At 50.6% G+C, this 27,954-nt stretch overlaps 9 protein-coding genes across 9 annotated transcripts; 4 read left to right on the forward strand and 5 right to left on the reverse strand.

The window, feature by feature from the left end:
* Positions 1-134: 134 nt before the first annotated feature.
* Positions 135-1,289, reverse strand: J4E82_000681 (uncharacterized protein; the record flags this gene model as incomplete). Its single annotated transcript, XM_051727001.1, has 4 exons — positions 135-242; positions 294-534; positions 608-1,051; positions 1,105-1,289. 4 exons carry the CDS (start codon positions 1,287-1,289, stop codon positions 135-137), a joined length of 978 nt encoding a protein of 325 aa, XP_051593426.1.
* A 3,532-nt stretch (positions 1,290-4,821) lies between these two features.
* On the forward strand, positions 4,822-6,338 carry J4E82_000682 (uncharacterized protein; the record flags this gene model as incomplete). The annotated part of the gene is made up of 6 exons (XM_051727002.1): positions 4,822-4,855; positions 4,907-5,054; positions 5,113-5,404; positions 5,471-5,596; positions 5,656-5,799; positions 5,853-6,338. 6 exons carry the CDS (start codon positions 4,822-4,824, stop codon positions 6,336-6,338), a joined length of 1,230 nt encoding a protein of 409 aa, XP_051593427.1.
* Positions 6,339-6,820: 482 nt separating this feature from the next.
* Positions 6,821-8,243, reverse strand: J4E82_000683 (uncharacterized protein; the record flags this gene model as incomplete). Its single annotated transcript, XM_051727003.1, has 2 exons — positions 6,821-7,085; positions 7,135-8,243. The coding sequence occupies 2 exons, from the start codon at positions 8,241-8,243 to the stop codon at positions 6,821-6,823; spliced, it is 1,374 nt and encodes a 457-aa protein (XP_051593428.1).
* A 756-nt stretch (positions 8,244-8,999) lies between these two features.
* J4E82_000684 (uncharacterized protein) lies at positions 9,000-13,430 on the reverse strand (the record flags this gene model as incomplete). Its single annotated transcript, XM_051727004.1, has 5 exons — positions 9,000-9,539; positions 9,593-10,828; positions 10,884-12,841; positions 12,891-13,043; positions 13,100-13,430. The coding sequence occupies 5 exons, from the start codon at positions 13,428-13,430 to the stop codon at positions 9,000-9,002; spliced, it is 4,218 nt and encodes a 1,405-aa protein (XP_051593429.1).
* Positions 13,431-18,027: 4,597 nt separating this feature from the next.
* Positions 18,028-18,640, forward strand: J4E82_000685 (uncharacterized protein; the record flags this gene model as incomplete). Its single annotated transcript, XM_051727005.1, has 2 exons — positions 18,028-18,375; positions 18,425-18,640. 2 exons carry the CDS (start codon positions 18,028-18,030, stop codon positions 18,638-18,640), a joined length of 564 nt encoding a protein of 187 aa, XP_051593430.1.
* A 914-nt stretch (positions 18,641-19,554) lies between these two features.
* On the forward strand, positions 19,555-20,601 carry J4E82_000686 (uncharacterized protein; the record flags this gene model as incomplete). The annotated part of the gene is made up of 1 exon (XM_051727006.1): positions 19,555-20,601. One exon carries the CDS (start codon positions 19,555-19,557, stop codon positions 20,599-20,601), a length of 1,047 nt encoding a protein of 348 aa, XP_051593431.1.
* Positions 20,602-22,176: 1,575 nt separating this feature from the next.
* On the reverse strand, positions 22,177-24,162 carry SET9 (Histone-lysine N-methyltransferase set9; the record flags this gene model as incomplete). Its single annotated transcript, XM_051727007.1, has 1 exon — positions 22,177-24,162. The coding sequence occupies one exon, from the start codon at positions 24,160-24,162 to the stop codon at positions 22,177-22,179; it is 1,986 nt and encodes a 661-aa protein (XP_051593432.1).
* A 1,549-nt stretch (positions 24,163-25,711) lies between these two features.
* On the reverse strand, positions 25,712-26,269 carry J4E82_000688 (uncharacterized protein; the record flags this gene model as incomplete). The annotated part of the gene is made up of 2 exons (XM_051727008.1): positions 25,712-26,138; positions 26,193-26,269. 2 exons carry the CDS (start codon positions 26,267-26,269, stop codon positions 25,712-25,714), a joined length of 504 nt encoding a protein of 167 aa, XP_051593433.1.
* A 494-nt stretch (positions 26,270-26,763) lies between these two features.
* J4E82_000689 (uncharacterized protein) lies at positions 26,764-27,396 on the forward strand (the record flags this gene model as incomplete). Its single annotated transcript, XM_051727009.1, has 3 exons — positions 26,764-26,770; positions 26,826-27,168; positions 27,219-27,396. 3 exons carry the CDS (start codon positions 26,764-26,766, stop codon positions 27,394-27,396), a joined length of 528 nt encoding a protein of 175 aa, XP_051593434.1.
* Between the last annotated feature and the right edge of the window lie 558 nt (positions 27,397-27,954).

Raw genomic sequence — 27,954 nt, forward strand, 5'->3', positions numbered from 1 at the left:
AGGTCCTTGATTTCCGATGATCGTGCCTCCGCTGATGGCATATTGTCTATTTACAATATCTTGGTTTTGCCACGTCCTAGATGATGGGATATTGGTCAGCATATGTATCAAAGCTGGGTTCTACGGACATCAACTCACCACCATACCCTATCGATCATGCCGTGATGAGGAAAGAACGCTGGATCGGCGGGTGAGTTGTAGAAGTCTGAGCCGGCATCTCCTCCGATAGTGTAATGTCCGCCCTGTATATAGGTTAGTATCCACGCGTGACAAGTATTGCTGGGTAAACCTACAGTGTGTACACCCATGAAGTTCTTCGCAAACTCTCCCTGGTACACTGTTTGGAAGCGTGCAATGTCTTTGATTTGGATGAGAGAAGAGACTTCGAAATCACTCGTGGAATTTGCAGCCTGTAGATTGATGTCACGAGAAAGACAGCGCGGATTGTAGCCCAGACCGTTGGCTTGTGGGTTTGGTGGTATACCACCAGGAACCTTCAGCATTGTTTGCAGGGGGCCCATGTTGATCTTCCAACTACGGTTCCGTCAGTACATACAGCAAAAAAGCGTAGCAATTTTGCGCTACTCGGTCGTCTAAAAATACTTACTCTTTGAACGGACCGGAAGTGACACAACCACCTCCTGTACCGGGTTGCAGCTTCATGAGACATGGTTCTTCATATGGAAAGCAAGAATAATTCCTTCCAGGAATGTACTCGCCGTCACCAGACATACTGTATCTGCTGCCATCGAAGAATGGTCCGCTTTTTGGGTCGTGCGACCAGTGAGCCCAGTTGTAGTAGGGTTGATAACCTTTGTAGCCACACTCATTACGGAGCATCTGCTCGAATGTCCAGGTGAAGTACCGATGCCATGACAGGAAGTTTGCCGTTCCATGGATAGAGAGCGATTGCTGGATATGTGTCACCACTAAATCGTCGTATCGACTCTTTGCCCCTGCAGCAATAGCAGCTGGGGTTCTCGCTGGCTTCTTTCCAAGGCACTGTACTGCTTTGATGTAATCACGTTTCTCCGATGTTGAAAGAGACGCCCTAGAGGAAACAGTTAGTCAAAGCTTTCTCGAATCATGTCTCTTCTGGCATACCATTCCTTTCTGACATATGCAGTCTCTAGGGTACACTTTTCCGCATTTGGATAGCCGTGTTCAGCAACATATGCCTTCAAGTTGGCTAGACCCTGATGAGCCAGCTTGTCATTCTCCATGAACTTTGCCTTCGGTGCAGCACTGGCGACGGCCAGCAGGCCTGCTAGGACGAGTGCTAACCTCATTGCAAGAAGCGAACCAGAGAGTTGTGAACACAATGCCCAACGGCGCGGAAGAAGACGTCAGATTTATAGCTCCACAGTTATAAATTGCTTGACAAGGTACACCGAAGCCTAGGATTATGCACAAGCTTGTTGAAAGAACAACCAGGTCTACGGGTCAGTTCTTGGGACAGGGAAGAAATACTGGAAATTCCCACGGCATGGAATGTAAATTGACAGGCATCAAGTGCACCGAGGATTTTAGCTCAATATGTCTCGGAGGCATCTCGCCGCTGTAAAGATCAGTAGCTTAGTGCGCTGAGCAGTGATGGCCTAAGGGCCACCCGCGTGTAGAGTGTCTGACCAATGAACACAATAACTGAATCACCAATTCGCAGTCCCCGCGCTCTCCTAGAGGTCGGAGAAATCTTAGCGTTCTCGGTTGCTGCGCTGTGGGACGCAAAATAAAAAGTTCTCTGCATTTACGCCCTTTGGCATGTCCAGGTAGCATCTCAGGCTATTGCCATCAGTCTAATCGGGGTATTTCCTTGATGCAGGCAAGTCCCATGCTGATCAAAGTCGTCTAATGCAAGTGTAATGCTACCATGCTAAGACGATGCAAATGCACGATTCATCTAGTCGCGCAACGGGAAGGGGAAAGTGCTCGGCGATAAGTGGATTGAAGGATGCACTATAAGACATGTTGTTTGATGGAGTCTTCCGATCGGAAGGTAAGAAGCGAGACGGCGATGTGGTGGAGGCGGTAAGGATCGTACAATAGTGCGAAGACGCGAAGACGCCTCAGACCTGCAGCGGCAGAGACTACCGGCCCGCTACTTAGCTATGCCAAGATTCGATCAACTTCGGCCCCCATCAGTCTTCGCATGCTCCACGACCGATCGCCTTGGTGGCACAATATGCTATCTACGCCCCGTTCGTAATATACTCGATGTATCCTGATTCGAAGCTGGTCTCCGAGAATTGGCCAATGCTCGCACATGCCGCGATATACACAAAGAGTCCGCGAGGGTCCGTCCCCGCATGCAGCCCATCGGCGCCACAGCAGGCAACGGTGAGATCAAGTTGGCGGACAGCAACATCAGCCTATCCAGCTCAGCATGCCCTCCTCCTTCGGGAGTTGCTTAAAACCCCCGTAGATGCAACCTTGCGACGCGTCCGCCGGACCCGCTGGCCCAGCAAATGTCCTTCCCAACGCACTCTACAGCATCGAATGTCCCGTTAGCGATACCCGCCCAATTCCTTCCTCCATCGATAGTAAAGTCGGAGCCGCTGGTGCCGACCGCTACTGCTACCTGTCTCCTACTAGGTATCCAACTGACGCCGGACCTATAGCCGCGTGGGAATGAGTCAGCTTTGTGCCAATTCGCTCCGCCATCGCTTGACCAGGCGGCCGTATTGTTGCTGGCTGTAGGCCGTTCGTAGTCGCCTCCGACTGCGATGCCGTGTCGTGTGTCGCGAAAACGTACAGAGAACACTCCAGCTGCTGCGCCACCAGCGATGGACGAGTTTGCGACTTGCCAGCCGTGACTGACGCTGGAGGAGGTAGTGTAAAAGATACGTCCCGGGTCAACCCCTCCCGTTGCCAAATACCATCGACCCGCCGCAGCCTCAATACACGTCCCACTGGCCGCGAAACCAAACTCGCCCTCCAGTGCTGGCGGCATTGTGTTGTTCGAAACGATAGCCCAATGCACACCACCATCCCACGTCTCCAATAAGCGGAACTTGCCTTGGACAGGATCGCTCATTGCGACACCATGACTTTCCCTTCCTTTCCTCGTCTCGAATGACATGCAGTCGTAGAAGGCCGTTTCCTCTTCATTGACGAACGTGCGTTTCCAATTCTTTCCGCCGTCACTCGTGATATAGATGCGGGAAAGATTCCCTTCACCGATTGACAATGTTACAGCAGTGGTACTAGAAAAGGCTTGAATATCGCGGAACTGAAAGTCGGATGCGTTCTCCGTCGCGGCAAATTTCGGAGACACGTTCGTCCATGTCGAACCTGAGTCGGTGGTCCGCAGAACAGTTCCATTGGTCCCTGAAATCCAGACAACCTTTTCGTTAACAGGTGAGAGGCCGCGAAACTGCTGTGTGCTGTTGGTAGGTGTAATCTCCCATGAAAGAGGCTTTGGAGATGACGGATGCGCAAGCGTGAATGACGCGACGGGGAGCAGGAGAGCAAGTATCTTCATGACGAGAGCACCAAGAAACGAGGAGGTATCCAGTAGCAATTGTTTAAGAAAATGAAGTTTGTATTCGGGAAGTGAAGTACCATCAAAGGTAGCTATCTTTATTAGCACCATATCCATAGGGTACCCCGCAACGGCCTTTAGCCTCGATAGGAAGGTGCGACATTCGCCACCAGAAGGAGACTGATCGACTTGAATGTCCAAAGACCTCGACCGGATGCCTATCGATAATGCAATGTGTATTTGGCTCTGAATGTAAGGTTACAAACATCCGAATTTATGTTTGCGCCAAGTCTTTCGTCTCTTGTCAGACTTGCACTGTAATCCACTTTTCAGACCGAAGCCGGCCGAAAGCACTGGCTAGATGGTATATCGGTTATCTCTAGCCAGATTTTGATGGACTTTTTTCTATCCTTACTCCAGCGAGAGACGGAATAATACGAACTGGACTTCATTCGCTTTAAGAGATGGAATGTAGCTTGCTTGCGAAGCTCGACTGCATGCAGAGAAGCGACCGAATGCCTCTCGTTTGAAGCATTCATCGGGGCTCAATGCAATGGGATCAGAGCTGCGTACGCATAGTGTTCATCCAGAAGAGCTATTGAGAGACATTAACCAAGTACGACATCAGACCGCTCTTCGGTTAGTCTCCTCGATAGCACCGTTGAAGTGATATTGAGCGGTAAGTTTGTTTGATCTGATGGGAGACCTCGCAGCTTTATAACACAATGACATGATGCTATCTATTCGAGTCGATGCCGACCATTCGTCCGGCTTCCAAGCTTTCCCGGTGTAGCTCACAGTTAGGCAGAAGCCCTCGGCCGAGCACGTAGCGCTGGCATCGTTGTCAACCCCAGGATCGTATCGCTTGGCAAATGCCAAACTTTGGCACTCCAAGCACCAGAAGAGCGTGACCCAAGGCACAATTTGGTATTCATGGCTTGGCGTTCCAAGAGCATGTCAGGAACGGCCCGTATTGCGCACTGACCGTACTTCCGACAAGGTCCCAGAAGCCCTTCTGATAGGGTAAAATCGTGGAGGCTCGAAAACATCTTTTCGGCCGAATCTCACGGAAAAGCGCAGCTAAACTATGTCGCAGCGGGGATATTACAATCACTTCGCTTGGTGCACTTCAGCCCCAATAGCCAAGCAAGTACGCGTGAGGCCACAATGGCTGTGCATGCAGGAAAGCTTCCAAGGGGGTTTTATAGCACTTTTCTGGCACGCTGGAAACGTATGACTTGAGCAACAAATGCCTTCATAGTTCCCCATCTTACATCAAACTATTGACTGCAATCACCCACTTGCAAGTACCGACCAACCTTGACTGCATATTGCACAAGATGGCAAAGTGCGATAACCCTCTAGGCGTAGGAGGTATGTCCACCAAAACTCTCCATTCATCAACTGTCAACTGATGTCAAGTAGTTCATGAGAAGCCACTGTTTGGGAACATGACGGCGCATGAGCTTCTTATCACGATAGCTACCGCAAGCTCGATCATCGCAATATCCCTTTCGCTATATCTAGTCTATCGCCACCTGACAAACTACACGCAGCCGAAGTTGCAGAAACTGTGCGTTCTAAGCTGCCCTCCCCTACCCTATACGGGAGAAACTGACACAGCTTCATAGAATCATCCGCATCGTGCTCATGGTACCGATATATACCATTTGCTGCACCTTGAGCATTCCTTTCTACGAGTCTAGCGTCTACCTAGGCGCTATATACGAATTTTACGAGTCACTCGTCATCGCTTCATTCTTCCTGCTGCTCTGCAGATATCTTCATACAGACCTGCATTCAGTGCGACAACTCTTCTCCATCGTTGAGCCCCAGCCATGGGTGCTCCCGGTACGGATGTTTAGGAAATACGTGCTTCGGCGCAAGACGATCAATACGCCTAATGGCTCCAAGTACTTCAGCGTAAGTCTTGACCAGATGGTCACCCAGTGTGGAGTATTTCTGACACTTTATCCCACTACGTAACAGATCATCTGGGTTTGCATCCTCCAGTTTTGTGTCATAAAGTTCTTTGGCGCTCTTACGAAATGCATCACCGAAGCTCTCGACGTTTACTGCAAGACTTCCACCGATCCAAATCATGCTAGGATATGGGTGTGTAGCCAACGAGCTATCTCTAGATCGATGCTAATACACCTACGACACAGATACAGGTTATCGAGATCATCTCACTTATCACTGCTATGATCTGCCTCTTGCAATTTTACAAGCAAACTAAGCTCGAGCTCGCTGTTGATCGACCATTGTTGAAATTCGTAGCGATCAAGCTTGTGGTCTTCCTCTTCTACGTACAGAGCGTAAGTTACTTGACCGCGCAGTCTGATAGCACAGAAGGCCCTGACATATACAGTTTATATTCAGCCACCTCACGAAGAAAGGCGGCGCAATGAGTCCGACTGATAAGATCTCATATCCTTCCCTCGCTGTCGGTATCCCAAAAACTGTGTTGTGCTTCGAAATGGCACTGGTCTCGATGCTCCATCTATATGCATACCCGTATGACGTATTTCAGACGTACAAGGCAGTCGATAACTCAGAAGAGAGTGGCATCCGCGAGAGTCGCAACGGAGATGACGAAGCGATGGAACTTTCACCGCAGGAAGATCCGGTCATGTTGCCAAGGAAGATGCATTGGACAAAGGCCATCATACACGTTTTGAGTTTCAAAGACCTCTGGCGGGCACTTCTACACTCGTACCATAGTGTGGTAGATCATCGGCGAAAGCGAACAACGGCCCAGCATTCAGGGACGAATAACGAACGGGGCGTGGAACCGTTCGTGACGACTAGCCTGGCAGAAGCCTTGGATGTGATGAAAAGGCGCAACAACAACTGAGCAGCTTATTCTCAACTGAGCAAGGTGCAGCTCTATGCTTCAGCAAGATTATACAAACAGTCACATGATTCGAATAATTTGGTACTCCATAGTGTAAGCCTTTTACAAAGAAAGGGCATGTCAGAAGCGTGAGAACACCTCACGTCTTCATAGATCAGTACTTTTGTCCGTCCTATGCTTCTTCGTTTTCCGTGCCCACTATTTCTCATTCATGCAGATTAGAACGGCCCGAATCGAAGGTCAGCATACCGTATCTACCGTATACGCGCACGTCCCTGGTAGAAGGATCTAGTGAACGCTATACGAAGGCTGTGCACATCCACAGGGTCGATACCATACTATCTTGTTCGGACGAATCTAGGAAATCAAAGATCATGGCTTACGCAAAGCTTACGACGACAGCAGAAAAATCAGATGATAAGTAGACTTGATGTATTGCAATTTGAAACCGAACGTACGATAGATTTTGGAGAAGAGCATGCTTACATGTGCTCGATCGCGGCTTCCGTAGCTTTCAGAGCTCCGACGACAGCAAAGCAGATCATTGGCGTTATTGCGTAGCTAATGGTAAGGAACTTGGCAACAGTCATCTTCATCGACTCAGCTGCGCCCGTGACATCGGTCAGGGCTACTAAGATCATAGCGGGAGGACCGGTAGGCATCAACATCATCGAAAACCAAAGCATGGGGTCTGCATCGAGAAGTTTTGTTTTCGATGCGACTACCCAGATCAAGGGTATGCTTATCCTATTGGTAATTAGCCGGATGATCTTACTATGGCCACGGCGAAACTTACAAGGGCAAAATGATGAACCTAATCAAGGTGACAATTGCCAAACTTCCTTTGCGAACTTCACCACTATCCTCACCGCGCTTCATTCGCAGCATGCTCTTGCTGAGCTTTACTCCGACAACGATGATCTGGGTCGTAGCAAAGAGCTCGCCAATGTTCTTTATAGCGGTCGTAAGCCAAGCATTGAGGTATCCGCCCTCGTTGCTAGGACTGAAGAAAAGCCTATGGAGAGCCGGTGTGAGCCCAATGACTGCGCCGACAATGGCACCTAACAATGGAGCATTGGCAAACTGCCATGTGATGTTCAAAGTCTCTTGCAGCCATGGCGACAAATTATTGTACCACTTTTGTGTTTTGAGATACCCCTTCTTCTCAATGCGATTCGCGGGCTTGGTTATGCGCTGTGGGAGTAGCGAAGTCTCCTCGTCGATGATTCCTTCAGGGCCTCGCTCCATGTCACTGCTCTCGCCGTCCTCGTTTGCCTGACCGTTATCTTCGTCATCTTCTCCTTCTTGTTCGTCAGATGCATCCTCATCTCCCGGCCTTAGCAGACCAGGTCCAATAGCAAACGTCAGCGAGTTGCTGACCATGGCATTCACCAGAAAGTATGACTCGGCACGATCCATAGCCTGGCTGCCAGACTCGCCACCAATGAGGATAGCATCGAGAATTTGGGTTTGTTTGAGCGACTGGATGAGAAGAAGTGGAAGCGAAGTTGTGTTGTTGAAAGCGATGGCTGGTGCGACCCAGGCTGGTAACTTGAAGATGCGCGTGAGGAGGCGACCGACGAAGACAGAAAGTAGTGTATATGATATTGACCATACTGTCCGCGTAAGCTTTGATTCTGTCAACTGTATGGTGGGATTGAACTTACTGAGGACGGGCACATATCTTACGCCTGTGTCTTGATGCAGATTGGAGCCAATCTTATAGATCAACAGCGCCGGTAGAAACATGCGCACACATAGCTTCGAAACTTCCTTCGCCGCTTTGGGTGATAGTAAATTGCATTGCGCTGCAACAACACCGAAGGCGATGGTCAGAAGGACGGAGAAGGCAGCTTGGATAGCGCCCGTGAAAGGTACAATAAGTTCGCCTGCAGCCACACCCATGATTGCATTGACTGTAGTGGTAGGATGCTGGGGGAGGCTCCGCAGTGATTGTGTGGTGAGGAACGGAAAATCGGCACGATCTCGGTTCCAGGTCAGAATGATGCAACGCTCCAGCTAGTTCTTAAGCAAAAGGCTAGGGACATGGAGTTTAGCATCATCGTCGTCGCGCACGCGACATCTGCGCGTTCCTGAACCATGACGTCGGTGCAGCGGGCCAACGTCGAAGACGCCAATCCCACGCCGCGGCGCTATCAGTCGGATTAGTCCATCTTTCTCATGCTTTTTGCATCTTCATTGGGGGACGCGTAACTAGGCGCCAAGAGTATATGATGAGCTGTGTCTCGTACTCTGGGCAACTAGGTAGATTGCGAGCTGAGAGGTGCACATGGCGTCGATGGAAACCTGGCAAACTTGGTGGGTGTGGAGATTGACGATCGCAGATTGCACACGTGTGGGCCCGCGGAGGCTGGAGCTCCAACGCTAGCTCCGAGCTGCGGTTAGTCATCAATCCCCCTGCTTGACAGCTCGTCTCGGCCAGGCAGTTTCACACCTTCACATTTCGACAACTCTATGCGCTTGTCGAGAAGCAGTGGTAGTATTACAATATGTAAAAAAGGGAGTCTAGGTCTAAAGAACGCCGACTATGCAACGCTAGGAAATCTCTCTGATCACATTCTCGTCCACCTCCGCCGCAGCCTCGCCGGCTTATAAGCCGCCCCGTATCGGCTCCCGTGCATCGCATTCCCCGCCAAAGCTTTACGCCGCCTTCTTTGTAGCCTTGGTCCTCAACTTCATCATCAAGTACACCAGTGTGTAACTGCTCACTGAGAACAATACGACGATAGCAGCGTTTCTCCAACCATAGTATTCCTCCGCTAGGTTCAGTGTCCGCAGGTAGTCTGCTCCAGTCTTGTACTGGCATACGCGGCAATCGGCGGTGGCTTCTGGGTTGAGCAAGTTGATACCGACGCCCATACCCTGCTGATAGACTGAGAGGTACTCGCCACAGGTCTGGTTGGCAGCCGGATCGAAGATGGCGAGTTCGCTTGTCTTGCAGTCGACGTCGGCAGACCAGGTGGTGAAGACGAGGAGAGAGGACATCAGGTAATTGAAGGGGTCAAGGTAGTAGAGCCAGTACCTCCAGAATGGCTCGATCTGGCTGTAAGGCACGAGTACTCCGCAGAATGACACGAGAGTTGTGACGAAAAGAGGATTGACGAGTGAGGCGAACACCGCGTTGGGAGAGTAGGCGGCAATCATCTGTCCAATGCCGGTGTAGAGAAACTCGTAAACAAGCTGTGATTGGTCAGTGTCCGCATCAGATGATAAAAGATAGGGGATTTGCTTACCACAACGAAAAATGTGCTGCCAGCGTACTTCGCGGCGCCAGGAAGGCCAGCAGTGAAGTACCAGCACACATAGTACATGACCGCACATACTACCAGATACGGAAGTTCTGAAACGATCAGACCTGTTACGAACGGTGCCCAGTGGTATGTCTTGCTCTTCTTCTCACGTGTCTCGTAAACATCGCGACGCTGGATGAACAGCGGCTGCAGCTGGGAGATGACACCAGGAGCAACAAAGATAAAACTGAAGACAGTGAACAGTCGCAGCTGAAGGTCTTGAAGACTATCACCAATCATCCAGAAGGTGAAGCCGTTCAGCAAGGCCAGCAGGATGTGCATGAGCACTTTATTGTTGACGTACTCAGTATTGCGGAACAACGAGATGTTCATGCGGTGGGTGACGATCTTGACTTGCTCCCACATGGGAGCTGCGAATTGATGGCCATCATCGACGGTACCTGGTGGCTTAGCGGCGGCCTCCGCGACGATGTTGTCGAGCTCTTCAGTCATCTTCTCATGCTGGGGCGACTCAAGCCAAACCTTGTTCCAGTCAGTGTCTTTAGACAGACTACCGGAGACAACCTCGATCATGTGTTCGGCAGGGTTAGCCTCGCGTGGACAAGGCGCTCCGTGGCTGGCAAAGTAAGACTTGACTGTGCTTGCATCGTCACCAATGTCGCCAAAATAAACTGTCTTGCCGCCCTTTGCGAGCAAAAGGAGGGTATCGAATTGCGCAAAAAGCTGAGCTGACGGCTGATGGATCGTGACAAGGATCGCCTGTCCGACCTCTGCGAGCTTGCGTAAGAAGCGCACAGTGGTGAAAGCAGCTTCTCCATCCAGACCAGACGTCGGCTCGTCAAGGAAGATCAGAATGCTAGGCTTCGAAACTAGCTCGACGCCGATTGTCAACCGCTTACGCTGCTCTATGGAGAGACCAGCACCAGGTTGGCCGATTAGGGTATGCTCAATGTCATGGAGTTGTAGGAGGTCGATAATGGTGTCAACATAGCGAAGCTTCTCCTCTCGTGGTGTTTCACGAGACTGTCGGAGGAGAGCTGAGAATTCCAAGGCCTCACGCACTGTGGACAACGATTCGTGTACGTCCATCTGTTCAACATAACCTGCCGATCGCTGGAATGAGACGGGAAGGTCGCGCCCATCAACCATGATAGATCCACGGATCGTGCCGTCGGTCTTGCGTTGGGCGAGAACATCCAGTAGTGTTGTTTTGCCAGCCTTGAGAAAAGTGTTAGCATCAAGACGCATACGAGGACTCTAGATTGTTACTTACGCCTGACGATCCCATCAAGGCCCCGAGAGTACCTGGCTTCACAAAACCTTGAACGTTGTCGAGGAGGACGCGATCACCTGAAGGGGTCTTGACGGTGTAAGTAAGGTTCTTCCACGTGAAGATAGAAGTGTTGCGGATGAGTTGGTTGGCGAGTGATCCGTCGGAGCTGGAAGACTCAAAGCTGGCTTGTGGCTTCTCAACAGCTTGCGACTCCTCATCATTAGCTTGGATATGCTTGTTCTTCTTCTGCTTCTCCCTGGGAATGAGGAGTCCACGTCCACCTTCGCCCATCTCCTTCCACCTTGAGGTGAAGACAATAGTGACTGCGACGAAGAATACCCACCATGCGAAGATGATGCCGACGTTGCGCCAGAGATGGCTATGGCTGAAGGACATAGAGGCAAGATACTGATCTCCTGTAAGTGTGCTCGCTCCGGGTTGAGCGCCGTTGACACCCATGCATGACTGGCCGCCTTCACCAGGTACATATCCTGGTCCGTTAGGAACCAGATTAGGGCCCACACACGGTACCTGTGCGTTGTGGAACTCGTTACCAAGCAAAGCTTCGAATCCATAAGACATCGGGTTGATCCAAAAGATCCACACGAACCAATCCTTCATTTCTGGCTTGATGATCATGTATCCCATGTACATGAAGAGTCCTGAAACGAGAAGGCCTGAAGCTTTAGTCGCTGCGTCGAATGTCGGGAAAGCAGCACCTATCATTCGGAAACACGCAGTCATAGCCATGGCTGATGCGAAGATGATGATCCAGAATGTGAAGAAAGCTGATGCAGTAGTCTCGAGTCCGACCATAAAGTATATGACGATTCCAAAGTGCGTCATCTGGAACAGCATCAATGGTATGTCAGTAGCAATCTGGGCGATGACAAAAGCGGCAGGGTAGTGCATGGCGAATGATCGATGCTTAGCCAAGACAGGTCTTCCGGTAAAAGAGTCGGTCACCTCCGAAAGTCCCATATAGGCAGGGTACAGAAGACAGAAGAACAATGCACCACCTTTGAGGAAGAGACCAGCTGAGTGGTCTGGCGCTTGGTAGAACAACGATCCAGCGACGAGAGCTTGGATGAGAGTAGAGACTTGCTTTACGACGAGCACAGGCTTATCACCCCACAATATCTGATACTGCCGAGTGACTGCCGTCTTGACCTGAGAGTAGAAGCTCGTGGTTACTGTGGTGTTCTTTGGAAGGCCCTTGTGCTTGTCCCGAGCTTCCATCTCCTTGAAGTCGATCGTGTTCTGCTTCGCTTCGTCGCTTTCGGGGTAATCAAGTTCCGCCACCATTGTGGCCTTGATGGATGACTGTTCGTACGCTGCTCGTACTTCTTCGCCGTTCCGCGGAAACCTCTTCTCGAAGCCTTCGGCGATGGCACGCACGTCTGGGGTTGTGACGCTGGTGAGGAAGTCGGCTTGGTTCGCTGCTGGATCGCAGAGGAACCCAAGATCTTGCATGAACGGAACAGCCTCTTCCCGCGGGCCATAGTAGATCTGCTTGCCCTCATCGAGGATGAGCACCTTGTCAAACTGCTCATAGATGCCGTTACCAGCTTGATACAAGGTTGCAATAGTAGTCAATCCGAGTATGTCGGTCATGGCACGCATAGCTTTTGTCCAATCCAATGCTGTTCCAGCATCGAGACCTCTGGTAGAGTTGTCCCAGCAAAAGACGCTGCCGCGCGTAGCAAGACATTCCAGGATGGAAACCCGCTTTCGCTCACCACCGGACACACCACGGATGTACTCATCTCCAACCTTGGTATCATGCGTGTGCTCAATACCGAGAGATTTCAGCAGGAACTCTTTGTACACCTTGGCGTATTCTTCGTGGGTTGCGATGTCAGGTGGAAGGTTGTAGGGGACCTTCATACGCGTCGCGAAGTCAAGGGTAGCGCCCACAGACATGGTAGGGAAGAAGATCTCGTCCTCCGTGTTCATAACTGCGTTCAGGTTAGCATCCACAGTGTCGCATCATTTGATAATACGTACTTATTTGACCACGATAAGCCTTAGCTTCGTCGCTGGACATGGAACCGAAGGAGACGTCGCCCTCGATCTCAGCGTAACCTAACCGGTGATTTGATAGGATATTGAGCAGTGATGTACAACCGGCTCCCGGATTACCCAGGACAAGGAGCATCTCTGCGATGTATTAGCACTGCTCTTCCTTCCATATTCTCAATGTAGATGCGACATACCTCCGGGCTTCACGCATCCATATGAATTATCAATGATAGTCTTCATTGGAGCATTCTTTCCGCTCTTTCCGAACGGATTTAGTTGCGACAGTACATTCTCGTTGAAGAGGGCATCGTTGCTGATGCCCTTGACCGTGAGGTTCTTCCATGTCACACCCAGCTTTCGGGGCTTTCCGCCATTTGCCTCGTTACGCTCCCTGAGTATCTCGACTTCCCGAGTGATTGGCCATGTTTCGCTGTCGTTCGGAGAACTCTTGTAGGGGGTTATGGAATTTTGGTCGTCGTCGACACGCTCGGTACTCGACCCAGAAAGGGGAGTTTCTGACTGCATCGGGTATTCGGTATTGTACAATATGAGGTATGTGAGGTATTTGATCAGAATGAACTGATATTATTATACAGAAAGTCTAAAAACGGTGGTATGAAAGACGAGATAGTGAAAAGTTGATGCTTGAAACTGGAGAGAGGCCAGAACTGCCCATCCATATAGCCAAATGCCAGATTGTACTATCTACATTATCTCTGTCATAGATCTGAAAATACTCCGTGCGCCATCTTGCGAATCGCTTGGCCGGAGGGACGTCAAACCGCATATCTTTGTTGCGTAGACAGTATTTGGAGAGTACGGCCGTAAGGCTAAGGTTGAAGTGACGAATGTACTTTTTCGCGCTATTCGGGCCGTTGGGTACGGCCACGAGAGTCGGAGGATCAACGCGCCGCCCTGTATCTAGCCCCGACTATGCGCCTTAAAACAGATTGGAAATCTACCCAGTATTCGCGGGGGTCCGATTACTGTGGTGCCTACTCTTTGGCTTACGGACGTGCTTATGGTAAATACATCGTGTCTATTTCCTGATCCGTTGTCGCGCGAGATTTAATAATGTACCGAATAGTAATCACCCGCGTGCTTTTTTCATGTGCTTGAAGACCTTTCTTACCTAAGTAGCGCAATTACGCTCGCTGGGCGGCATGTCAAGCCATGGACACAGGAAACACCCATTGATTAAAGCGCACTACGTGCTACAAAATTCAGGCGACAATCATGCAGTAGATTGTATGAGCTACTTTGCGGATTTACGCATCATTGCGACAAAGCACGGTCGCTATCTAGGTGCGACTTCATAAAAGATACTTTTCCTTGTGGATCGCGACTGTGAGAGCATGCCGAGAGCTGATGCGAGACAAACTTGGGAATGCTTACGTCATGGAGCGGTAGACATCGGCCCATTAGAATCCCCTTGATAGCTGCCTATCTCCCGTCGTTCAACATCACGGAACAACGTGCAACTAGTGTACCACGCACGGCGGTAACGATAGCGATGCTCACAATGGGATCATCAATCTTACTTCTGTATGCATGTGCTTACATGAGACGGCTCCGAACAAAGTTCACGTGGGGTTCTGACATTCGGGTCACTCGATGAGTCATGTGATGGATTGGGAAGCGAGTATATAGACCTGTTGTATTGTACAATGTTGCAACGGCAGTTATCTCATCAACACACTGATTCGGATTAGATGATTGGCGTTTTGCTTCAACAGACACTGAATGGCATGATTAGCGGCAAGCTTTGCACGTGTATTCCGTACCAATGTTAAGCTTGCTAAAGAAACACCAATGAACTATATACAAGATGTAGTATAACGCTTTGAGCTAGTCTCACTTCTCATTGCTTCTTGTTAAAAGTCAGCGTCAAACAATCACAATTGCTCATGTACTCACACCAATGGCATTATCCTCGACTGACCGCTCCCTTCATGTTCTTAGGCCGGTGGAAGCTGCTGCACTTCCCTAGACTGTTAGCCGGAGAAGGACAGAAGTGCCGACTGCGAGGAAGTCCCACATCTGACATGCTCACAGAAATGAATCGCTACCGTAGAAGGACGATCGACGAAAGGGGCTTAGTCTCCGAATAGTAAGGCCCACAGCTAATCTCCTTTTGATTTAACAGGGATGAGTACCACATGTAACGAGGAAATTCCGCGCCCTTAGCTCTGACCGTTACGTACACTCTGGCGTTCATCGTGAGGAGTGCCATGTGTGCTTTCCCATGGTGCAGCAACCGTAAGTTGGTATACAGATGGCGAAGAAGGGCGTGTCGATTTTCGGCTATGCACTGTACTCCAGAGGCCTCGCTAGCAGCGTTATCATATGATACTCAAAGCCTCCTCCCATAGCCGTCGAAATTGTTCTTCCGCATGCTGTGTCTTGTACCAAAGCACGCCTTTGATGCATTGAGAAATTCCATCCCATGAATACAACTCTAAGTCACGAGCAATAGGTATAGCTTTCGTAGTGAACCAGGCACACGTCAACGCGTCCTGTGATGCGACCATTCCAACGGTCAAAATCCACAAAGCCAGAGGTCCATGTAAAAACGCCGATGTGGGTGGAAGACTTCCGAGATCGCTTTTGAGTTCCATGACCAAGGAGGACTGCAGATGCATGTGCGAGAAGTAAGTTGGTCCGTGAACGATGAGCATATACAGTGCTGTAGCATATTGAATGCAGTGAGATGTCGAAATCAAGCTTGGGTTCCCAGGTTGTGATGTGTCCGGAGACCAGGCCAAAAGCTTGTGTAGGATGTAGCATGTCAAATCATGGAGATCCGTAGTTGAGAGCTTGTGCTCATGTGTTACGTGAAATAGATGGTGCAGTCGCAGGAATACGTCCCTGATAGAAGGATCCAGCTCGAGATTAAGAAAGCCGGATGGAAGCTGACCTCGAGAGATGGCTTGTGAGTCGAGCCACTGAGGTATTGGTGCTATTCCGTCACCAAGGTGTAAATTATCCTGTACCTTGAACTGCGGAGTTTGCTTAAGTATCATGGAAACCCTAGCAGTGAGGATCAGTATAGTATGCACGGAGGGCGGGAAAGCAGCTGAATAACTTACCAAGCAACCATGCGTGCCGTGAGAGGGCTTGTAATCTTCAAAAGATGTATTCCTCCTCGCAATCGTACCATCTCCTTAACGCCGTCAATGTGCATACTACCGACTGTCGTGTTACCTTTACCATACTATATTGCCAGATGTCAGCCGATCACATGCAATGAGTATCTGAGTCCAGAAAACCAGCATACCTCTATAGCTGCAAGTGTAACAACCGAATCCATAGTTTCGTCTTGAGAAGCCAATAGCGGGTCGTTGACCCGTCGCCGAACCAACGAGATAGAATCTGCCATGAGGACTTCTGAGTTCTCGAAGCCTTTCTGAGCTCTCAGCTCAATATCTAAGGATGCAGTCTGGAGGCTGACATGGAAGAGAGCTGGGTCTTGCAATGCAAGAGGCCACCACGACACAACGAACGGGTTGGACGTTGGTTTGAGATCCAATGGATAGTACTGAAAGGCGATGTTTGACAAGACTAGCCTTGGTCAGTCATGATAGAAGATGCACAAGATTGAATGCAGCATCTTCATAGCGCGAGTATGGTAGCTGCGCCAGCATGACTTCATTACTTACAGTGCATGATCAGTTGCTGCACACGAGCCCGAGGTAGTCTTGTTGTTGGATGGGCGTCGAACGGATCGAAAGCTTGACTTCCGGGATCAACCCATAGTACTGGGGAGGAGAAAGATTCTTTCTGGACGACATCTGCGTTATGAGAGTATGTAGTCTCGGGGGGCGACAAGGTAAGCGGCTCGTTGGCATAGACACAGTTGGTTTTCTTCTTGAAACATCGTGAGCATTGAGGTGTGCGAAGATCGCAGCTCAACTTGGATCTCGCACACGCATCGCAGGATCTTCTGAGCGTCCTGCGCATATCGAGATGAGATTCCGAGGTTCAAGCATGACTTCTGGGCATGGAGGAGAGACGGGGCCCAGCGCAGCGGGAAGTCGCGGGTCACTCGCTTATGTTAGCGTCGACAAGGATTGATGAGACGGTGTCCCCGTGCCCATCACGCCGATTGTCCAACATCTGACAACGCGCACTCTTCCTGGCTCGTGCAACGTTCGTATTCCGAAGATGATGAAGTCGATTACCTCTATCAATTCTGAACCTATAGCAATTGGACAGTGTAGGAGCGTGAGGCCGTTAGTTGAATGAGAGAGATTTTGGCCCGAAGACACGAATGCGCAATAGTCCTGCTAAATGCGAGTAGTAAAACGCCTCGTAAAGCTTCGAATTATCTTACTCAGTTTCCAAGCATGCCATTGTCCAGATGCAAGCGCATCGCATGGTCCTAATCATCCGTCGATAGCTCGATAGCTTTCAAACCGATTTCCTGTTGAACACACCAATCACGTTACAAAACCACAGTGAGTTTGGTAAATAAACATCGAGCGTCACATTGCTTGCAAACCTCAAGATCAGCCCTCAAATGTCTAATACGAAGACCTTTTTTACACAAGGAAACCCTCTGCTCATATAATCTATTTCTCGGCTCCTAATACAGTCAATCGCGACCCTGATCGCCACCCGGCCAAATGCACCGCAGATCTCGCCCTTCCAGAAGCCCAACCATCCTCATTTTACGATATTGCGGGGAAGCCCAGAATAGTCCAACCGACTATCAAACACGCTGTCCTTGATGCTGGTGATACCGGAGACGAGGGTCATTAGGCCTGGGTTGCGGCTCGCTTAATATGGGTAAATATGCATAGTATGCGGTCGAGAGTGGACGGAACGGCTATTGGATATTAGTAGTAAAGGGATGGCAGAGTGCTATACGGTGGCCAGAATTCGTGTTGATCTAGATATGATGCAGATCTCGTGAAGAAGCTTGAGACGGCAGCAGCGAAGCTAGACTAGGCGCAGGACATATAAGAAGAGAACAGAATCACGATCGTTGCAAGAACACATCGAATATATACACATGACCTCCCATCAAGCTCATCATCATTTGACTTAGAGACCCGTATCGCGCTTCAAACATCGCTGCACCATCAGTATAACAATTTAGACTTCACCCCCATCGCCACCAATGCGGTCCCTACTCTCACTCGCCACCCTTCCGCTCTTAGCCCTCGCCGCCCCACCTTCTTCTCCAACAATAACGCGCATCGTCTTCTCTGGCTCAGGATGTCCTAATGACTCGGGTTCCGTCAAGACAGATAGCGCAACTCTCAGTGACACCGCCGGCGTCTCCTTCACGCAACTCAAGGGCGACTCAACAGACAACTGTGCTGTGCACATTGAGTCGGCCGGGGCTAGTTCCGGCTGGCAGGTCGCTGTCCGACAGGTTGATTATGTCGGCGATGTCAACTTGAAGGGAAACAGTGGGCTGGATACGTACACGCAAGTCTTCTGGAGTGAGAATGCTGGGAATACTGTAAGTTTGTTGATTTCGGTAAGACATATAACATGCTGATCATCTGTAGGGCGTACTTACCGGCGGTCTTACATGCGCGGGTCCTGAGATCAAAGACTACATCACTGTACGAAGCAGCACTGCGGACCTTAAGTGGTCGAAGTGCACTGGTACGGACGGAAACCCCGGTATCTTAAATGTCAATTTCAGACCAGTCATCCAAGGTGACTTTGGGACGTATGATTTCAAACACGCTGCTTGGAAGCTAGAGTGGCGGAAATGCTAAAGAGTCGGACAGGTTGCGCATGAGAAGAAACATAGGAATGTATATAGATAGTGTGGTGTTTTTAAAGCAAAATGTAACGATAGGACACATTGATGCAACTCTTGTTTTTCGTTCTTCCGACCGCACCTGAACTCTCCCTGTTCATCAGTATTGCAAAGTCAATCCGGGAGAGAGAAATCGGTGTCCCCAGAACCAGTCTCGATTGGCGCATCTTCCGGTGCCCCAGTTTGCGGAAGGCCTAACAGGAGATCAGCACATGCAATAGTCCAGCATCTCACTCAGATTGGATGTCCCGTCCCTGTCCCGTATTCAAAGCACGCAAAGATAGCCTTGCGATAGTATGGCAATAGCTGGAGCGGTGGTTGAACGCGGCGTGACTGTTAACGACCGACGCGTCTAGCGCGATTTAATCATGAACCAGCGGACCGACGTCATCATAGGTATTGCGACCAAGATACCAACCACCTGCATTATCATCCACTTCACATTGCCCACAACAACATCTAGGTTGCGAAGTCTGTTAAACACTAATATTACACTTACTAAACAAGCCTTAAACAAATATAGCCGGCAATGATCTACCAGCTCCGCACTCAGCGGAATTCCGCACGTTTGGCATCCTTTCGACAAGGGGCTTGTGTGCGCCTCTCTCCATCGACTTGATCCGTTGGTTCGTGACACCTTGACCAGCCGCGAATAGTTTTAGTCACTGGCGCAATGAGAGACGCGTGTCGGGTTGGTAGCGACTCATGGCGGACATCCGCAATAGGCAGCCATGCAACCTCACCTTTCAACTAGCAGTACTTCTATTGTTGAATCGAATCAATACTGACTTGACGCAACACACAATTCCAGCGATGCAAAACACTTCAGCTGGTAAGAAATCACAACCCGTACAACAATTCCTGCTAACAATGACCCCAGAGTTGGCTTTTAGGGCCTTTATAGAGGACAAGTTCTGCTTCGCCCTTCCCCTTGATCTCGTAGACAACAGAATCGAAGCTCATGCCCCTATACGTCAATATCATGAGTCTTTTCAACTAGAGCTGAATGAGCTTGAAAGCAACCTCGATACATCGAAGCCAGCCTATATCGTTCTCCGCCGTGGCGACTCGCTCACATTCATCACATATGTGCCATACCGTGCCAAGGAAGAACTTCGAAACCTTTTTCTCGAACGCAGACACAGTGTCGTACAACAACTCGGCGCAAGGTATATATCATACTCAATTATATGCAAGGAAATTGCGGAGATCACAGATGCTCGATCCTGGGTAGAACGAGACGCAGAGGCTCTCTCATTGAGTACTAAAAGGATCCAATGCGATAAAAAGGAGTCATGTGGTTGCTCTGAGCATAGTAAGAGTGATCTGGAAGACGTGGAATACAGGAAGAACAAATGTCGGCTTTGTGATCGTCGCATGAAGAACAAGATCTCTTCTGAAGCTCTGGAGGCACTGAGGGAGCTACAGACTCCATGTACAGCCGTGCAGATGGTATGGTACCCCTTTTCAATACGCACATTCATTATGAGCGCTAACCTATTCCAGTTCGTTGACGTCGCCACCGAAACTCTCGAACTGAGCTACATCAGGAACGGCATCATCCCCGAACATGTCGCAGCGACACTCCCGAATGATAGGCCCAGCTTTACCTTCTATCGCCATCCAGATACCCAGCTACTCTACTTCATATTCCATTCCCCCGACGATGCCACAGTCCAGGAGCGTATGAAGCACATAATGGCTATACCAGGCCTCATCAACGTTCACTCTCATGATCGAAATGTTCATGTAGATCAGAAGATCGAAATACACGATCCAGATGACTTGGTTTTTGGAGCCAAAGATGAGCGTATTGGCAGATTTAGGAGTGTATATTTAAGGAACAAGTTCGAGGGAACGGAGAGCACGTACGACAATCTGGAAGCAGACAAGACCTTTTATGACAAGGTCAGATAGTTTAAGCACCATCCCTGCTATCAATCTTCAAGCTCTTCTTCATATCCGTCACATTTGCTGACGACAATCAACCTGCAAACCTAATTTGAAACGTTTCACGATCAATTGGCGTCCAGAAATCTTCTACCCGGCCATTGATCCCATCTGCACCAACAAAATTATCCATCAAACACCCGTCCATGATATTGACAGTCTCCACCCAAACATCCATCTCACGAAAGGTATACCGATCATGAAGGTGGAGCCGTTGTAACCCATTATCTATGGTTCTGCTCAAAACGTCGTACCTCTCGCCTACCACGTTTACTCCTAGATATTGGTGTGCTAATTCCAAGTTATGGAACATGTATAGCACCTCCATACCTGCTTGTTGATCTAGGTTCCGAAGGATGAGGTAGCCTTTGGGTGGTTGAACAGACATGAGGGAGTAAAGAATGAGAAAAAAGATGTAGTCAGAAGATTACAACAAAGACCAGGTAATCATGACGTTAAATAGCGGTACGAAGCATGAGGATAGTAGCAAACTGACTAGACATCATCTTCTAAACCTGTGATTAGATAGTTGTTGGTTTGACCTTCAAGTTATGATGAATCAGGAGCTTCCCTATCTCTACTATGCTGAGCAATCAACTTGCTTATTCCGTCCTTCCCGTTTACACCACTTTTGATGTTCTCGAAGCATCCGTCTACAATGTCCGCACATTCGACCCACACAACTATGTCCCTCCCATCGATGAGGCGAGCTCCTCGTTTCTCTATATGGAATCTTCTTAGCCAATCAGCACTTGTCGCCCCGCCTGTAACACGATACGATATCGGAAGTTCCCCGACGTACTCATCCAGGTAACGATCTGCTTCGGTCAAACTGTTGGACTGGTATAGTATAGTCGGTAAAGCATCGTCTGGTTTTTCGTAGAAGACTATGTAAAGTTTGGGTCGTGGTTGTTCTAGCATACTGTTGGATACTAAGTGTGGTTGTAAGAAGTCAGTGTACATCTCACATCCACATCGTCAGGAGCACTTACGATGGCTAGGGGTTGAGCGAAACAAGAGGGTGAGGAAGTGATTGAGAGTTTGCAATAAGTTAGGTCACTGGTGTTGAGAGAAGGAAGCACATAGACAAACGCATACGGTTCTCCCCCTACTAGTCTCCTTTCACTGTACGACCTGATGAGCTGCAAACAATGCATCGAAGTATCAGGAGTTGTCTCGTTCTATAGCGTGATTCTCGTATCCTATGGTATCGTACAGCGCAACTACCCCGAATGCTAAATGTTGATTATAACGCCGCTGCTTGTATGCAAGTGTATGCCCCCGGAATGCAGTAGAGATGATAAAGAAGTATATAACGCGAAGATGGTACACGCCTGATGCAAAAGTAAAGACCAAAACAATGAAGACAATGCACGCATACTCCTCTTCTGAAGCAGTCGCTATACCCCTCTCTTCAGCGCAATCGTGTGTACACATGGCCTATGCCTGAACGCATGTCGAAGCCTTGTAGTGTACAAGATTCCTCTTTATCTACTCTCTTGTCTTATGACCAAATGTATGCTGCCTGGAAGATCAACGAGTTTACATTGTCTTCCTCACACGCCTCCTCTTTCTCCTACTATCAACCTCTATACTTGAGCTCATGGTATCCCTCGCACTCCTCGGTGTTGAAAAGCGTTCGCGGATATGCTCTCGGATGACCTTCTTAGTCTTATCGCGCTTCAGTTGGCGCTCTTGATCCGGGTCGACGAAGCGATGAACAGTGCGGTGGTCGCGAATGCGCTCCTCTTTGTCGTGCTTGCCTTCTCTTTCAGTCTTGGGCCAGGGAAAGCCATAGAGCTTCGAGTGGCGTTCGCATCGTGGGCACTCTTTACGCGTGTTGTAGCCGTCCTGCTGAACGAAATCTGTGTCGCATGTTTGGCAATTAACCCACTTGGAGTATTTGGCTGAGAGAAGAGCGTTTGATGTCATGTAGTCACCTGGCTTTCGTGTATTCTCGACATAATCGGCTTCGTCCCCCTCTTCGATCGTGATCGGCGTCCCGACGCGGTTCTGAACGTCGAAGCGCGATTTGGAACGTGTCGTGCGTAGGGTAGGTCGAGGCTTGCGCTTGACAATCTGCTGGTTCACGTCGTCAAATTCGAAGCTCTCAGAAAGTTCGCTGAGATCGGACATGTATGCGTCTTCGTCTGCAGGCGGGGAGGGCCACGGGGCGTTTACCGTTGTCGTAGTAATTTCCTCCTTCACTATGGCCACCCCAAGCGCTGGGCGATCTTGTATCGTCTGAGGATCGACCTTCTCCTTATGATCGCTAACTTCGTGTGCATGATCTTCGTCTATCGATGTAGCATCTGTAGACGAATGAGTCGACTTGGGTGAGGCCGCCGCTATAGATGACTGTGGAGACGGTTCCCGTGACGAGCTGATCAAATCCGTGTTTACTGTCAGAAGGCCCTCATGCTGCTGGTTGCGATTCTCGTGCGATTTTTCTGGCGATTCCTCCAAGCTGGTCGCCGGGTCTTCGACACTCGACACTGGGAGTTCCTGGCGCAACGACGATGTGCTATGTGCCTTCTTGAGCGTCGTTTTCCGAAGGAGATTGGATGTGTGCTGCTTGTTTGGTGAACTCTTTTGCTCGAATCTTGCACGTTTCGGGGCTGGTGTCGAGTCGCACGAAGGATCCTCTTCTGTAGAGTCAACTCGTGGCCTCTTGGCGGAAGAAGAGATAGTTTCGGAGGCGGTGTCGTCTGTATGTACTTCGTCTGTGACCTGCATCTCATCTTCGTTCTCGCCGTCGTTGAGTTCAACACGCTTCATGGGCGCCCAGCCGTTTTGCTGGAGACTTTCGCAAGTATTACACAAGCACTCTTCGTTATCGTCACCAAAATAATCCTCGCCATAAGAGACTGTAATCTCCTCTCCTTCAAGAATGGGCTTCACTGCGACAATCTGCATGCCATCGTAGCCCTTGGTTGTGAGCTTTGCGTTGGCGTCGCAATCGTGGTTGGCGAAGCGCGCGGGGCCTAGGAACAACGAGCGCGTTTTCTTCCTACTGGAGATCACCAAACTGAAGTCTTTGCGCGCCAGCTCCAACACCTTCTCTTGCTCCTCTGTCATTGCCACTTGCACTCCGGTCAAGTACTTGATTTCCTCGCGGGGGTTGATGTCTCTTCGCGCGGTGATTGAAGCCTCGTGTTCGGTAATCATATAGCGGTTGGTGGTAGTGACCTCAAATTGGCAATCTGACATGTAGATGTTGACGTATCTCCGGAGATGTCGCCTGAATTGGTCCTGGTCCCGCTCGTCCTTCAGACTGTTCACGAACCTGCGCAGTCCTGGCAACTGCAACAACTTGTGCACTGCCTCGGCTGGGTCTTTCTCCCAGACAACGTGTTGCCGGATGATGTCGGCAACATCTTCCTCGTGTAGCCCTCTTGATCCCGTGAATCGGCCGCCTCTGTTCTTGCGAATCTTAGCCCAGAAGTACAGCTTGTCGACAAGCGCGTCGGTGATGATGTCGTCGAAGGTGGCAAGCTTGTCCAGCGTGAGTTTCGTTGAAGGCGCCATGATCGCGTGACGCGGTGGTGAAATGAGGTCGAGGGTGTATGCGCCAGCGGCCGTGGGTCGTGGAGATCGTGAGGAGTCGTAGGGTTTCGTGATTAAAGGGGTGGTTGGTAGGGCTGACTGACGTTCTTGTAGCCAGGAACGCAGCGACAACGCATTCACCGTCAAAGTACAATAACAGGGACACGAAAAGGAGAGGGAGCGCCCCAGACAATAGCAGCGATGCGCGCAAGGAGAGGAAAGAGCGACGGGCGCAACCGCTCACCCGACGAGTATGTGCGGGAGTAAGTGACCTCGACAAGGCTCGCGGCGCTCAATATCCCTGTACTCAGCCGCCCTGCTTATGGAGACGCGCATAGGCACTTGCGCTGGGGTGAAAGCATAAGCGAGAAGACTGGGGTGACGGCGCAAGCCGCCGAACTGCCAGAGAAAGCCCGACACTACGACTTGCAACTTTGATGCTGCCGACCTAGACAACCACCCCACTGCACAACCACAAACAGCGCGCATCTTGGCAGGCAGTCGTAATCGCAATTTCACAACAAGGCACTCAAGATGATTCAATTAAAGGTGTGCCGAATCCGGCGATCAAGGCGGCAGAGCAAGGACTGATATCCGCCCTTCTAGACCCTCGTAAATTGCATCGACAACTCAGGCGCCGCCATAGTCGAATGTGTCAACGTCCTCCGATCGAAACGCCCCGCGAAAGTCGGTACGTCTAGTGCACCGTGGCAGGGGAGTCATGCTCGCAACAAAAGCTGATGGAAGCAGGCGACCGCATAGTAGTAGTCGTAAAGAAGCAGCGAAATTTCGGTCCGGAAACCGGTAACAGCGTCTCCATCAGCGCAGCGAACAAAGTACGACGAGGAGATGTACGACACGCGGTCGTAGTACGGACAGCGAAGAAGTGGCAGAGACCGGACGGCAGTGTAGTCAAGTTCGACGACAATGCCTGCGTGCTGATCAACAAGGCTGGCGAACCTATTGGATCCAGAGTCAGTGGTGTCGTTGCGGCGGAACTGAGGCAGAAGCAGTGGTCAAAGATCTTGTCGCTAGCGCCCATGCATGTGTAATGACATATGGTTGGTCCTATACACGTATGACGGCATGGCCGTGGGGTGAAAGATGCATTTTTGGGAGTCTATGGAGCGCTTTGGAATGTAACATTATGTGTATGCCACTAAACTATACCCACGGGTATCTGAAGACCGCTTTTTCCTGAACTCCTCGCAGTAAATGTTGTGAGAATAAACGCCAGCTACATGCATTCATATCTTCGTCCTCCTAGCTATCGGACGGGCGCGAGACGTGACCACATCCGGCGCACACGTAGTAAAGGGCCTAAGAGAGTCAGGATAGCTCGTGAACTTGTCCGGAATACTTACCATGCCCGTCTCGGCGGTCCGCTGCTGCGACTGGAAGAAGACGGCTTCATTCTCGCCGCACTCTGTGCATTGTTTCTGGATACGCGGTAACTAGACACGGGTACAGTCAGCGAGCACGCTCAAGAGCAAGCAAGCAACTGTACTGGTGGGAGACGCAGGGGGCGCTTTCAAGACGTGGGTTCGTCCCACATATCTTCATCGTAATCGTCGTCGTAATCTTCAAACATCTCATCCTCCTCGCGCATCTCCTGCTGGGGACGCTCTGCCTGCGGGTCCTCGTCCTCGGCCTCCAGCGCAAAGCCAGGAGCCGATTCCTCGCCGCACTCCTGGCACATGATGGGCATGCCACACATGGTGCAGCAGGGCATCTCCTCAGAAAGAGCGGCCTGGGCAGCTTGGGCATCAGACAGGGAGTAACCAACCGTGGGATCCTGAGCAACCTCGGCTGTGACACCGGCTGTGGCTCCGACTGTGGACGCGATTTCGTGGCGCATAACGCAGGATGAGGGCGCTTCTTCGGTGAAGCTGCATGTGCGGCAGGCGAAAAGCAGCTTGTTCTCGGACTTGTCTTCGCGGGGGAACAGCAAGTTGGAACTACACTTGGTCAGCGATGATCTTTGTCGCAGGGGACCTCGACAGGCTGCTCACCATTCTGAGCAGAAGCGGAAGAGAATGGGCTCCTTGCCGCCCTTGGAGCCTCCCATCTGTGCTGCTGGAGACGCCATGTTGGGTGCGGATGTGGTGGGTGCAAAGGTCGTAATTCGTGTGTGCTCGTGTAGCGAGTGCAGTCGTGTCGGTCGTATTATTGCGCGTGTCGAGAAAAGTCGAGAAAAAGTGTATCGCGAAAGAGACGTCAGTGTCAGAGTCGGCGCAGAGTCACGTTGGTGAGCGCGGGCCACCCGTCTTGATTCGGCTGCTGTTGCTGTGGTGCAGAGCCGCGCTCTTTGTTTGTAAGGCGCCCCCGCATTATGACCTTGAAGCGCCGATCGCCTTGTCCACCGCCTGCAATTCTAGACGTCGCTCCACGCTGCCCGTATAACAACCGTGCGGAGACTCCTATCAAGCTCTGCACTACTTGCGCTCTACCATAGCATACTCCATTCTACTTTTACAGAAACAACATCAGCAGAAATGGTAAGCATCGCGCCTCGCAATCCAGCTTACCTTATGCACCAACTCACGCGTTGCAGTCGTCCGCCGAGACTGGACTCCCTGAAGGATGGGAGGTGCGCCGCTCCAACACAAAGAACCTCCCATACTACTTCCACGCCCAGACAAAAGACTCGCGATGGGAACCACCACAGGGAACAAACCCAGACAAGCTGAAGGCGTACATGGCTGCCAACCACAGCTCCAAGGGCGTCGCACCGGCAGCCGTCGCAGGTACTGAGGGCAAGATCCGATGCGCCCATCTCCTTGTCAAGCATCGCGACAGCAGACGCCCGGCTAGTTGGCGGGAACCCAAGATTACGCGCTCAGTGGAAGAAGCGCGGACGATGATCGAGAATTACCACAAGCAGATCCAGGCCTACGAGGAGGGAAAGGAGGACCCTAACGCCAAATCTCTGTCGGAGCTTGCAACCACCGAGTCAGATTGCAGCAGCGCTCGCAAGGGAGGAGATCTGTAAGAAGTTGCGACGCTGAAGACCTCGGGAGAAACACTAACGTCACCAGGGGCTTCTTTGGCAGGGGCGACATGCAGAAGGAGTTCGAGCAGGCTGCCTTTGACCTGGAGAAGGGCCAGGTGAGCGGCATGGTCGAGACGGCTTCGGGCGTGCACTTGATCCAAAGGTGGGACGGCTTTCACATGTCTCAGTATGGTGCTAACAGTGCGCAACACAGGCTCGAGTAGTCCACTAGTCGCGCGAAGACTAAAGCATGAAAGCGTGATGTACCGTGATGAGGGGTTTACTGGGACGCGTGCGGGCTATGCCAGACTGGAAGAGTTCGGGAACGTGGCTCAGACGCGTCGTCGATGACCACCCAAGAGCAAACAGTGATGGTAGTACTAAGTAATACTACTATCATAAGACATGCATGTGAAAAGCGCCTCAGGACGCAGCACGTTCAAGGTGTCGTGTCGTGTGTCAATTTACATGATTACGTCGTCTGGCATGCTCATTAGATCGACCAGGCATTGGTCAGAGACCATACGTCGTTGAACGCGTGCTGACGACAAGCAGACCACAATCCAGATGGAGATAGAGTTTGTGGGGCCGGAACCAGAGACGTCAAGATGAAAATTCTCGCAATCGCCCGCACACAGCCCAGGACCAAAGTCGGGGTCTGCTACAAAAGCGCGCAGTTGGACAAGACAAGTCGTTCAATCCATCTCTCCGTATCACTCCTGCGCTTTGACAGAGACTTCGGCTAACGCGACTTCCCCCGCCAAAGCTATAGCTACGCTACT

Source organism: Alternaria postmessia (genome assembly GCF_024291825.1).
Source record: "Alternaria postmessia strain BMP 2775 chromosome Unknown scaffold_2, whole genome shotgun sequence".
In the NCBI taxonomy this organism is placed as follows: Eukaryota; Fungi; Ascomycota; class Dothideomycetes; order Pleosporales; family Pleosporaceae; genus Alternaria; species Alternaria postmessia.